A 13,296-nucleotide genomic window follows, 5' to 3' on the forward strand; every position below is an offset into this window, starting at 1 on the left:
AGATAACATTGAAAACGAAAGACTTCACCACCAAGAAAACCTGAAGGCTATAAGAAAACTAGTGGGAGCAACAGTGAGACATCTAGAGCAGTGGTTCCCAACCTGTGGGCCGGGGACCCCGGAGGTCCGCAAAGCCTCCTCAGGGGCTCCGCGACTGCTTAGAAAATGGAATAATATTAAGTTCCAACTATCAGTAATGACTCAGTGGGGGTCCCTGGATTCCAATAATGATTCGGTGGGGGTCCCCGGGCTCCAGTATTGATAAAATGGGGGTCCACAGAAGTCTAAAGGTTGGGAACCACTGATCTAGTGAGGGCCGCCATCTTTATCTAATCTTTTCGTAAGACTTATCATTGAAAGTGCACTGCCTGACATCCACAAGCACTGCAAGCTCGCGAACGAAAGTTCTCATCAGAGGTGTACCCACCAGGTTGGCGGGGCTCTAACAATGCACTGGAACTCCATGTGACCCAAACACGGGCCTCTGTGCCCGCAGAAGCACCTCTTGAGCTGCTCCAGGGTAGTACATGGAACTGTGTGTGGACAGGAGCGAGGCCTTCTGTTCTACCACTGCGGTTCCAGATGAACGGGGAAGAGACTTGTACTTCACCTAGCAGGGAAAGTATTTTTAAACTCAGCTGCGCCATTGGTGAGGCTGGGCCACCATTCCCCGTTTCACCTTAGGCACAGCCCTAAATGTCCATTTTGCCCTACCTGCCAACCAGGACTATGAAAGGTTCCTCCTGAGGCAAGCCAAAGAAAGCCTAAAGAATCAGTAGATGAATTTATATAAACATGCGCATCTGCGATGCTGTGCTGGCAAGTGATATGCAAGCCTGGCGAGCTCCTGAAGGGCATCCTGACCTTGGGGAGATCCTTGGAGCTGTTGAGCTTCCGGGCATCACGCATGAAAATGACGCCTAATAAACCTAGAAAAGAGGACTCTGTCAACCTAGTAACGAAAGGGGCCAGCACTGCCAAAGGGATTTACAGAAGCGCAAAAGGGAGACCCTGCGGGGAGTGCTGAGGCATTTTAACCGTCCTAGAAAAATGTGCAGTGGATGGGAAAAGATGTGGGATCTGTGGAAAAACGGAATCCACAGGTGTGGATTTCGAGACAGAGTGTACATCGACAAGGGGTGGGAAACCTTCAGTGATGAAAGTAGTCAATGCAATAGACTCAAACAACAACCCCGGTGTCAACGGCATGAATGATGATGATCAGGAAGATGAAGAAGCAGTCCATGTGGTCAACATGATGGAACTAAAGAGACAAGGGCGACCACAGTCAAAATGCAAAGTGCACTAAGGGAGACAGGTGATAATGGGTCTAATTGGCACTGATGCCTTCATCAACATCATGACCAAGGGCTAATTTAAATAGCTAACACCAAAGCTGACAATCAAAATGACCTAAGTGAGAGTTTTTGTGTATGCAAACTCCACATGGTTGGCCCATTTTGGGGTCTTCCACACTACGCTGCACTCAGCGAGCACTCAGTGGCCGTGAATGTTTATGTCATGCAAGAAGGGGACAACACCCTTCTCAACTCTCAGACTGTAGAACAATTGCAGCTCATACATTCTGCCTACAGCATAGACACAAATGATCTAGACTCTTTTCTGCTAGAATTTAAAGATCTATTCGAGGAGATTAGCTGGCTGAGAAGCAAGATGGTCAAACTGCATATATATCATTCAGTTCAACCAGTCACCCTCTGCTATCAAAGGGTTGTCTTCCATTTCAGGCCCAAGGGAGATGAAGAACTGTGGAAAGATGAGAAGGCAAATGTCATAGAAAAAGTAAAAAGAAAGGCCTACCCCCTGGATATCACCCATTTTGGTCATTTGTAAACCTCAACAGCCTGATGAAGTAAGAATATGCACTGACATGAGGCTACAGAATGTCACGATTAAGAGTAAATGAACACCTGACCCCAATTGTGCATGACCTGCTGGAAGAGGTAGATGGGTTAGAGTGGTTCTTGAAAGCTGACCTCAGATTGGGGTACAACCATCTGCTCATGGACTCCCGGTCCAGGTGCATCACCACCTTGTCTACTCACCTGGTGCTTTCTTGGTACAAAATACTTAAATTTGACATATCCGGTGCTGCTGAAGTATTTTAAAAAGCCATTAGGAAGATACTAGGTGGACTGGTACTAGTGATACATGTAAGTGATAACATCCTGGTACCTTCACTATTGATACCTGATGCTGCCACTATTGAGGAACACTACACCTACCGTAGGTGCCTCTTGAAACATCTTAGCACATGTTGTGCTCAACAAAAAGTAAATGTGAATTCCTATAATCAGACATAAGTTTTTTTGGAGGTAAAGGTGTTGTGGAAGCCAAACCCCATTTTTTTACTGCACCTGTTTATCTTAATCATCCCAAAATATACCTCTGGCGATTCAGCTCCAGCACCCTTGATCTTGCAACAAGACATCCTCGATATCAGGCCCAACAAATTAGCAGAGTTATAAATAATAACTGGGACCACTCAATAACTAAGTTCTAGACTAATGAAAGTTAAAGGATTTTATAATGAAATAGGCAATACAGAGGAATGCAAAATAAATGCCATTAAGTCTCATATACAGATACATAGTCAGAAATGAGACCCAATAAGCAACAAAAGTAATCAGAAAAGGAACGGCAGAGTCTCGGGAAGAACTGGATAGTTATCTAACCTCTAACAGTCAAATTCACAAAGAATGCCGACAACACTTCCAGTATAAAAGGGAAAGCCTCTGTCTCACCCTAAAACTAAGGATTGTGATAAACATTTTACGAATAGGTAACAAGCAAAAACTGTAAATTCAGCATGGCACGACTAGTGATAATACATGTTGGACAAATCAGAATCATGATTGTCATAAGAAAAATTATAGCACTAACATGTTTCTAAGACAGAGGAAATCTTCCATTAACTTCCACAGCAACAGTAGATGTACAACACAATATGAAGCATTTTGAACAAAAGACTCATACACCTGTGCAATAGCGAGCCTGCATGGAAACTTTCAGCTTAGAGTGTCCTTCAGAAAGTTTTATTAGGAATGTAAAGAAAGCATCATTCACAATACATGCTATACAAGGAAAATTACCAATAGCGTCACAATGTCCTATGCTCAGCGAAAGTTGTGGGAAGAGAAGACATGCAGGGGGGCATTGATTGTGAGGGATATGAGCAGGCGCACGATGAACAGAACATAAAAACAGCATCCATTTTAATAAAATTGTTTATCTACGAAAATTAGGCATAACTAAACTTCATTACCAAACATGCTTCCAAACCTCTAAATAAATTAATTTCAATTGCAACATTATTAATTCATTGATCGCAGAGGTATTCACTATAAAAATCTTTGATATAAAAAAAAAAGTACCCAAATTTTCACATTTAGAAAAAGCTCTAAAAGTATCACCCCCTGATCAAGGTGTCACCCCTGATCCAGCAAAAGTGATAGATATCAAAATAGTCCCTCCACCAACATCTATATCAGAACTACTCCGTGAAGGTGACCCACTGTGGCAGATTTATACACAACCTCATGGCCGTGACTGAGCCATTGAGGGAACTCATTAAGTTGGCATCACAAAGGCAATGAGGGTTGTGCCCAGAAAACATCATTAGAAGTTACAAAAGATGCTCTGTGCGAGAAGACCCCTTTTGGCTCCTCGCAAGTCACTAAATTGTTAGTGCACGCCAGCCCTCAGGGTTAGGACCGGTGCTGTCACAGAACAAACATGCAGCAAACGGGCCCCAAGTGCTGCTGCACGCAGAGCATTCACACCCACCGAGCAAAGGTACTTGCACATTTAGAACAAGACCATAGGCATCCACTTGGTTTGTCACCATTTCCACCTTTATCAGCATGGCCACCCATTTGTGGTAACCACTGATCACAAACCTTTGATTCTGCTGTTTAAAGAGGCCCTTCCAAACCCCCACCTTGGATTGAGAAGTGGATTCTTTAACTTCATGATTACGCTTGCTAGTTATCATTGAAAATTAATCAACATACCCAGAAGTAGAAATTGTAGAATCTACCTCAGCGGATGACCTAGTTCCAAAATAAGAAAAAATCATGGCAGGCCTGGAGCCCATAACTTAGCTGAGGACACCCAATGGGGCCCCGTTTCACAGCTAAGATATTCTGAATACTTCGCATCAGCCGGCACCAGACGTCTTAGGATAACTCCAAGATGGTCCGAGACCAATGGCGAGATAGAGTGATTTATCAAAGCCATCGGCAAACCTGCTCGCATTTCTCACTCTGCTGATCAAAATGTGTGAAAAAGTTTTCCTGAGACAATATCAGCTGCCACCCCACCCACCACCGATATATCTGAGTCAAGGCAAACGGCGCATGACAGAACTCCTCACCACCCATTCTGAGTCACGGAATTTCCATCTGATTTAATGACTTTAGCTCAGAGACATAAACGGAATGAGAAATGCAGTTCCCAAAACAGAGACAAAGTGACGGCCATGGTTGCTGGAGATGTAATGCTTCTGAAAGTCCTACACCCGGGCAGCAGGTTTTGACTCCTTTCTGAAACAGCATTGAGGACCGTGGTGAAAGTGTGCTGAGCACAAGTGACAGTCAAGAAGGGGACAGAGACCATCACAAGAAATGTGTGATTCTTCGGGAACTTCAGGGTGGAGCTGTGGCAGAGGGTGACAGTCTGTCAATGGTCTGTGATCCTACTTCTACTGTTGAGGGGTGATCAGCCAGCACTGAGATCCTTCTAGAGTAAGGTCTCATGACAATCCCATCCCCTAGAAGGGCGGGTTCCATTGATGATGGGTTGGCAACCCAGTTTTCACAGGGCCAGCTATGTACCGATGGGTGCCAGGGGATCACAATGCAATCTGTGTGCAAACCAGGCACCATCCCAGGCACATCAATGTCCAGTGAAGGATTTGTTTGTCTAAGGTTAATTTGTTTTGTCTTAAGAGAAATAGTGTCATGTGCATGGTGCTAATGCGTAATCGGACATGGTTTATACATGTTTTTCCCCATTCTGTGAGCTACACATGGGCACGCTCTGTGACGTAGTCCAGGTTAATAAAAGGGACCCTTGGGACTCCTTGGGGTCTTTTTCCAGTGTGAACCAAGCCAATAAATATGCCTGTGTGCATCTGTTCTACACAGATGCTGTGCTGCTCAACAAGGGAATAACGCCCTTATTTCTACCACATCCTAATATCCAGGCAGGGTTATCATGTGATTTAGGGTTGAACAGTAGCCTAGGCCATCAGCTCACTCTTTCGCTAATGGACCAGATTGATGCCCCCACCAAGTCATCACCCAACTTGCCTTCAAGTCTAGTATTGCTGCACTGTAGGGTGTCTGCTGGGGCATGTGTGGCACGCAGGAGCTGAGTGAGGTGTCTGTTGGGACACGCAGGGAGACAGCGGGGTATCTGATGGGGGGAACCAAGAAGCACTGGTGAAATGCCCTTAGCACTGGTGTGTGGCCCTGCTTGAAAGACTTGTAGCTGTCACTTCTTCCAGCCAGCAGCATTTGTGGACACATGAGGGCCCATCCATGGGCTTACCACTGTCCACCTTCTCCCATTCCCTTTTGTTACCTGATCAATACATGTTTTGTTTTCACGCAGAAGCTCCTTTTGTGGTTTGGAATTGGTTACCTGGCAACCAAGGTAGAAATGGAAAAGGGTGCAGCCCACCTCCATTGGATAGAGAGAGACATCGTCTCTAAGGCTCAACAAGGCCACAGGGTTGATATTGTTGGAAAAAGGGTCATTGACTGAGTAGTGAATAACACATTTTCTTTCTTTCCTCCTCCAGCATGACATGTGCCTGAACAGCTCAAGCCCCCACCAAGGGGTCTTCCCACCAACCAATGAAACACTCTCGGTGGATATCTATAAAGGGGTAGGTACTTCCTCAGATATAGCGATGGAAAAGCAAACACAATCGTCAAACGCTGAAATCAGGGTCAGCGAGATGCCATTCTGTGATGTAAAGTCATCTCTTCTGTCTGTCCATATCTCTGTGGTCATCTCTTCTGCCTGCCCCCCTTTCTTTGGTCACCTTTTCGGTCTGTCCACCTCTCTATGGTCATCTCTTTTTTCTGTACACATCTCTATTGTCATCTCCACTGTCTGTCCACCTCTCTATGGTCATCTCTTCAGTTTAGACCCCCATCTAAGGTAATCTTGATCTAGACACCTATCTGTGGACACTTCTGTCTGAACACTTGTCTCTGGTCACTGCCACTACCAAGACACCTCTCTCTGGCTACTTCTTCTACCCAGACAACTCTCTGTGGTCATCTCATCTATCCTGTCTGTCTGCCTCTCTATGGTCATCTCTTCTATCTTGTCTTCCTCTCTATGGTCATCTCTTCTGTCCTATCTGTCCACCTCTCTATGCTCATCTCTTCAGACTAGACATGTTTCTGTGGACACTTCCCTCTGAACACTTGTTTCTGGTCACCTATACAGCTGAGACACCTCTCTCTGGTCACTTTTCTATCCAGACACTGTTCTAGATTCATTTCTTCTATTTGGGCATCTCTCGCTGCTCACCCTTCTATTTGGACATCTGTCTCTGGTCAAATCGTCTGTCTAGCTGCCTCTATATCATCATCTTCTAATGGGCACATCTCCTGGTTGAGCACTCTCTTTGTTCACCTCCTCTATCTGGAACCCTCTCTATGGCCACCTCTCTGTGGCCTCCGCTTCTGTTTGGTCATCACTGACTGGTCCCTTCCTCCTTTGGGTCATCTATGTCTACTCTCCCCTCCTACTGATATCACCTTCTCTGCATCCACCTGTTGGTTCTGCTGGTGTCTTCTTGCCTCTACTCATTTCCACTTTTCTCTACTGGTCACCCATCTCTCTGCTCATCACCTCTTCTACGTGAGTCTCCTTTTCTCTATTGTTCTCAGATTCTCTTTAATGGTCACCTGTTCGCTCTCCTTATCTCCCCTTCTCTTTGTTAGCCAGATCATCTCTCTGCTGATTACCATTAATCTTGCTCTGATAGTCCTAGCTTCTTTCTACAGGTCGCTTCTTATATTCTAATTGCTGGTCACTTCAACTCTCCGTGGTCACCTCCCCTCTCCACGTCACGTTTTGCAAACTGTCATTCTGCATCTGCGGCCCTGTTCCCTTTATATCTAGACTTCTCATTGTTGGTCATATCTTCTCTCTGGGCCATCTCTTCTCTCTTTGCATTATCTCTAGCCCCTCCTGGTCTCCTCTTCTCCTTTGTGCATGCTTGTTTCATTATTGGTGACCTCGCTCTCTATGTGCTCATCTCTTCTATTTTTTTTTCACCTCTATTTTCTGTTTCTCATGTCAGCTGCCTGCTGGTTACCTCCTAGGTTCATCGGTGACCTCTGTACTCTGCTAGTCAGTTCGGCTCTGTACTGGCCACCTCACCTCTCTGTGGGTGAACTCTGCTCCCTGTTGGTCATCTCACTCCTCTGTTGATGACCTCAGCTCTCTGCTTGTTACCTACTGTCTCTGCTCTTTACCTCATGTCTCTGCTGGTCAACTCACTTCTCTACCGGACCCCTCATGTCTCTGTTGATAACTTCACCTCTCTATCGGGCACCTCAAGTCTCTGTTGGTCACCTCACCTTACTGCTGGTCCCCTCACCCCTCTGTTGATCACCTCCTGTCTCTGCTGGTCACCTCTTGTCTCTACCGGCTACCTCAATCTTCTCTTGGTGACCTCAGCTCTTTGCTGGTCACCTCCTATCTCTGCTGGTCACCTCTGTCTCTGTTGGTCACCTCGGCTCTCTTCTGATCCCCTCATGTCTCTGCTGGCCACATCCTGTAGTGGCCATCTCACGCCTCTGTTGGTGACCTCAGCTCTTTGCTGGTCACCTCCTATCTCTGCTGGTCACCTCTTACCTCCACTGGTCACCTCAGCTCTCTGCTGGTCACCTCCTGTTTCTGCTGGTCACCTCTGTCTCTGTTGGTCACCTCGGCTCTATGCTGGTCACCTCATGTCTCTGCTGGTCACATCCTGTACTGGCCATCTCACGGCTCTGTTGGTGACCTCAGCTCTTTGCTGGTCACCCCCTGTCGCTGTTGGTTATGTCTTGTGATTGCATGCCTCTTCTCACACCACAAAGGTGTGGGTCACTTGGGTAACTTCACTGTTTCTTCCCCTTGTGCAGGGTGTTATTCTGGGGTGTGTCTTCGGCCCTGCTGCCCTCTACATCTGGGCAGTTGGAATTCTAGCTGCGGGTCAAAGTTCAACAATGACTGGCACCTACGCGGGTCAGTTTGTCATGGAGGTGAGAGTCTTCCAAAGGTGTGTTGCTAACATGCATTTTATTAGTTATTTATGTTTGTGTTGCTATTTTTGCCACAGAGTTTCCCATGACTCCTGTCATCAAGGCACTGCACTAGCGCTAAACATAAGAATGACAATGAGCCTTTCCTGCTTTGGTCATTGGCGCTGCAGGGTACTTAACAGGAGATGGGGAGTCACTCTCTCAGCAATGTGTCTAAGTCTCAATCGACCTGAATGTTTGCAACTCCAAACTACATGCTATTCTCCTTATTATGACGACACAAACATATGCTAAACCCCATATCATGAGGCAACAAACATGTGCTAACCTCCATATTATGACGACAGAAACATATGCTAATCTCCATATCATGAAGACACAATTTCCTTCATCCCAGAATGCATTCAGCTTTTATTACGTAGTGCAACCATTTTAAAATTGTGAACCTGTGTTATAGGATTTGTCAAGACAAAGCTGTCAAGACGATCAAGCACACCATTGGGGAGGTGCACAGTGCTTGGTGCTAATAAAAATAATTGTCTGCCTGCACCATCTCTTTTGGGAATAAAGCATTTTATGTTTATTTTACATTTCAAGTAACTGTAACTCGTGCCCAAAGGTAACTATAACTCATGCCCTCTCCATGCACAGTTTCCTCATCAGTAATTTTACTGCAAATGCTACAGTACATTATCAATGATGTCAAAGAAGATGTTACGAGTGATGTAATAACTAGAGTGTTTAGCATTGCATAATGAGGGTGCCAGTTATAGTTACCTTAGGGCACGTGTTACAGTTACTTGAAATATCTCTATCTATAACAGATCAATGTCTATGGCTTTGTGTGTGTAAAACCTGAACCTAATTATAACATCCGTCTAACCTTTGCTTTTTTAGTGAATTTTTAAGTTTAAAAAAAAGGTTTATTTCCTAATGATAATGTTCTTGTACTTTTTGTTTTTTTTTCAGTGAATTTCTAGGAGTTTTTTTAACATTAAGTAAGATGTCCATTGCATTGCATGGTGGGGAGGGAGGGTTGGATGCAGGGCCTGGCCTGGCACTACCCAAGCTTACACCTCCCACCTCCCTCCTCCTTGCCATCCTTTGTCCAAGTCCATGCCCCTGTTCCCTCATTACAGCCCCGTGTGGCTGTTCTTCTGCCGCTGCCCTTCCTGCCTGCCCTGAACAGTTAGCTTGCTGCCCCATCCACCTCCTCCCTGCCCTCTGTTGTCCAAGTCCATGCACCAGCCCCATCCCTCCTGCCCTACATCGTTTGAAGTGCTGCCGCTGCCTCCTCCCTCCTGCCCTTCATGGTCTGTGATGCTGCAACTGTCCTCCTGTCAGTCCGGTATGGTCAGCTTTTTGCCCTTGCCTCTTTCCCCCTCTGCTCTCTGTTGTCCATGTGCATGGCCCTTCCCCCTCCCCATTGCTTTCCATGGTCCGTTGTGCTGCACTGCCATCCCGCTTGCCCTGTGTGGTGTATTGTACTAGTGCAACCTCAGACGCTTGCCCTATATGGTCAGTTTGGTGCCCCTACCCATCTCCCTCCTGCCCTCTGTTATTTGAGTCCATGTCCCTATCCCATCCCTCCTGCCCTCCGTCATCCAATGTACCAAATACCATACTTGACAACATTTTAAACTTGGTAAGAGGGAGATTTAGAAAAAAAAACTGCAGAATTGATTTTCCTCATTGACTTACATTGAAAAAGAGGAGATTTTAGACAGCAAAAATAAAGCCCTTTTGGGCTTAAACACATTGGGCGTCTCCTGCCTGAATCGGTCTGTTGGCATGTATGGTTGTACTGCCACTGCCTCTCTCTTCTGCCCTCAATGGTCTGTTATATTGCCACAGCCTTTCTTGCCTGCGTGGTTGGTTTGTTACCCTTGCCCCCCTTTCCCCTGCCCTGCATAGTCCGTTGTTTTGCCACTGCCCCTCCCGCCTACCCAACGTGATCAACTTGCTGCCTCTGCATGCTTCTCCCTGCCCTCAATTATCCGAGTCCTTGCCCCTGACCTCCGCTTCCCCACAGTATTCTAATGAGCAACTAGATTGCTGACATTCTATATTTATTACAACAATGTGGCAGACGTGACATCATCTTGATGTAATCAAAACTGTAATACCTAAAGCATTTCCTTTAGAAAATATAAAAATGAGAGGGTCTTAGTCCCATAGAAAGTATGGTTAGTGCTCTAAAAAAAGGACATAATTTCTGAGTTCTCAAATAGCGAAAAAGCACTTTAAAATTATTTATTATCTTTATGCACCAAAATAAATGTGTCTTTGTGTAATGTAACTGATGCCCATGTAAAGCCCTCCAATACCTTCGGGTCAAGTCTGTGCTATATCAAACTGCAAAAAAGCTAAAATATTAAGTGATTTTCACACTTCTGTCACTGGGCTATACATGGGCCACATTTGGGTGATATGTGTGCTGCATTTGGGCTCTTTTTTCTCTGGTGGCCATCTTGGGAGACTTTTTTGTTATGAAGCGCCCTGATTTCCTTATTTACTGGAGTATAGTCACTAGACAACGCTTTCAGTCTTCCACTTTGATTCCATCAATATAGCATTCAGAGTTGCCACATTTTTGGCATAAATTCAGAAAGTTAGCACTCTAGTTGCACATTAGAACACCTTATGCTGCTGACCATCTGGGAGGTAACTGGCAGTCTGCTGCTGGTGTTGAAAGTGAATGTTTCAGTCCGTGTGTCAGAATGTCTCAATGAAATAGAAGAGGAAGATATTTGAGAACTCACTTAAAACATGTCCTGTTATTTCTTTCTACAGCACTAACCATCATTTCTATGACAAAATTAACCCCATCATTTTGTTCATTTCTATATTAAATGTTTTAAGTTTTACCAGTTTGATTCAATCAAGATGGCTTCTGTTGTGCCACACTATTGTCATAAGTAACACTATTAGCGCTCTAGTTGTTCTTTAGAACACTCCGGGAGGCTGCAGTAGAGCACAAGGGAATCACCTGATAGGCTGCTCCTGTTGGAAGTACATGTTTTACTGAGAATGTCTGACTGCTTTCTCATATGGCTGAGAAAGATAGTGTGAACGTACACAAAATATGCTCTAATTTTAGCTTCTAAAGCACCTTTCATAACCTCTATGGGAAAATCATGAGAAAACAGCAGGGTAAAATCACCTTGGAACACACCACAATTCCTAAAATTAGTATGTTACCATTAACAAATGATTTTTATTGTAATTAAAATTTATTTACACCCTTTATACGTTCTCCTTTTTGTGTCCCTCAAAACCTGCCATTCACTACGATGCATTTCACATGCGTACCATGTATATTTGCCCACTTCCTGGTTGAAGCGCTGACAGCCAATCAGATCTCGCCATGAGATCTGTGGTTAGCCTCTGCCCAGATATACAAATCTGGATTTCCTTTATTTTCTCTACAACTATGGAATGGATGTACACCAAATAAAGAACAGGTGATTTGCAGACCAAAAGCTACCTTTCTGCCAAATGTGTTGTAATTCCGTCCAGTGGTTCAGGCTGCAGGTTTGTCTAAAGAGTATGTGGGAATTAACAAGGGAAACACACTTTTTTGACCCACACTTTTTCTCAGCCCCTGCTTAACGGATCATTCCGAAAGGTTCCATGCACAACAAGACCCTGGAGCACACTTTTGTTGGAAAATTTCATAAAGATTCGTCAAACGATGCCAAAGATGTAGCCAAGTCAAAAACACTTTTTCAAGGGAAACTAGGCCCTAACCATAACTACCTACTGACGACCGCCAGTAGGTAACATCTATTTATAGATTCACTGAAAAACCCAAAGGTTACAGGAACAATATAGTTTGCAATTAGAATTAAAAAACAAGCATTTTGAATGCAACGGGTCTCGCATTTGTTCGAGTTAGAGCTATTAGCGTTGTAAAGCAAAAAAAAATGCAGCGCTATGTAAAATGCAGCACGATCGAGCTGCGTGGAAAATAAACAGATAAAGTAGTCTGGACTCCAGGCTGAAAACATTGAGCCTCGCATGTTTTTGGTACTTTACCGGTGCTGTGTAGGTGGGATAAACACCGGAAAAGGCTTGACGTATGCATGCCTTTCACAAATGAAAGCAAGGGGATTTTAAAAGGCAAGCCCATGAACCAATGTAAGTGACTGATGTGCCATGGGTGTGGTTTCAAGCCTAAAGAGAGATTACAGAATGGAGGGAGCGCTTTGTGCTCGCCCATAACAATAGAAATTCACGAAAAAAACCAAGGTTACAAGGACATTAGAGTTAGGTTGGGATTTTACACACACAAAACCATAGAAATTCATCAGTTATAGTTAGCGTTATCTCAAGTAACTATAACTTGTGCCCTGCAGTAACTATACCACCCGCTCCCACCATGCATAGTTTTCTCATCAATAATTTTATTGCAAGTGTTGCAGTGATATTATCAATGATGTCATATAAGATGTCACGAGTGATATAATAACTGTGGTAATTAGCAGTGCATTCTGAGGGCACCTGTTATAGTTATCTTAGGGTTTTCTTTAGCATAAAGTAATATTTAATTACAATACGTTAATCCAACCGCCACTGCCTTCGGCAGTGCACAGTGGGGGGTTGGCCGCAGCATGCAGCCAACCCCATTACGTGGACTTTCTTTGGTCGTGCACAGCAGGGGGTTGTCCGCAAGGCTTGGCTTGTAGCCAGGCCCTGTGGCAAACCCCCCAAAGTCACAAAGGCAGCCACCCCGGGAGGGGGACATGCAGCCCCCCTCACCAAGGCTATTTCTTCTCCCAGGCATCCTATCCCCTGTGACCCAGCACATTTTATGAGAGAGGGGGGCATGTGTTCCCCTCTCTGGGATGAATTTGGCTCCCGGACCCCTTCCCCCGCGGCCCGGTACATATTTTTAAGAGAGGGGAGTATGTGGTCCCCTCCCTGGGCCACCACAGGATTTACGGGGAGGGGGCATCAGCCCCCCTCCCCTGGCATATTTCAGTCCAAGGGACACCATCTC

The 13,296-nt window shown here is 45.1% G+C and overlaps 1 protein-coding gene across 1 annotated transcript in view; it reads left to right on the forward strand.

Annotated features, from left to right (window-relative positions):
- The window catches only part of SLC11A1 (solute carrier family 11 member 1), a 141,395-nt gene that overhangs the window by 83,731 nt on the left and 44,368 nt on the right, over positions 1 to 13,296 (forward strand). Inside the window, exons 10-11 of the mRNA XM_069227100.1 lie at positions 5,828 to 5,914; positions 8,175 to 8,294. Coding sequence (XP_069083201.1) covers positions 5,828 to 5,914; positions 8,175 to 8,294 — 207 coding nt within the window. The remainder of the gene's footprint in view (positions 1 to 5,827; positions 5,915 to 8,174; positions 8,295 to 13,296) is intronic.

This window comes from Pleurodeles waltl, chromosome 3_2, assembly GCF_031143425.1.
Source record: "Pleurodeles waltl isolate 20211129_DDA chromosome 3_2, aPleWal1.hap1.20221129, whole genome shotgun sequence".
NCBI classification, from domain to species: Eukaryota; Metazoa; Chordata; class Amphibia; order Caudata; family Salamandridae; genus Pleurodeles; species Pleurodeles waltl.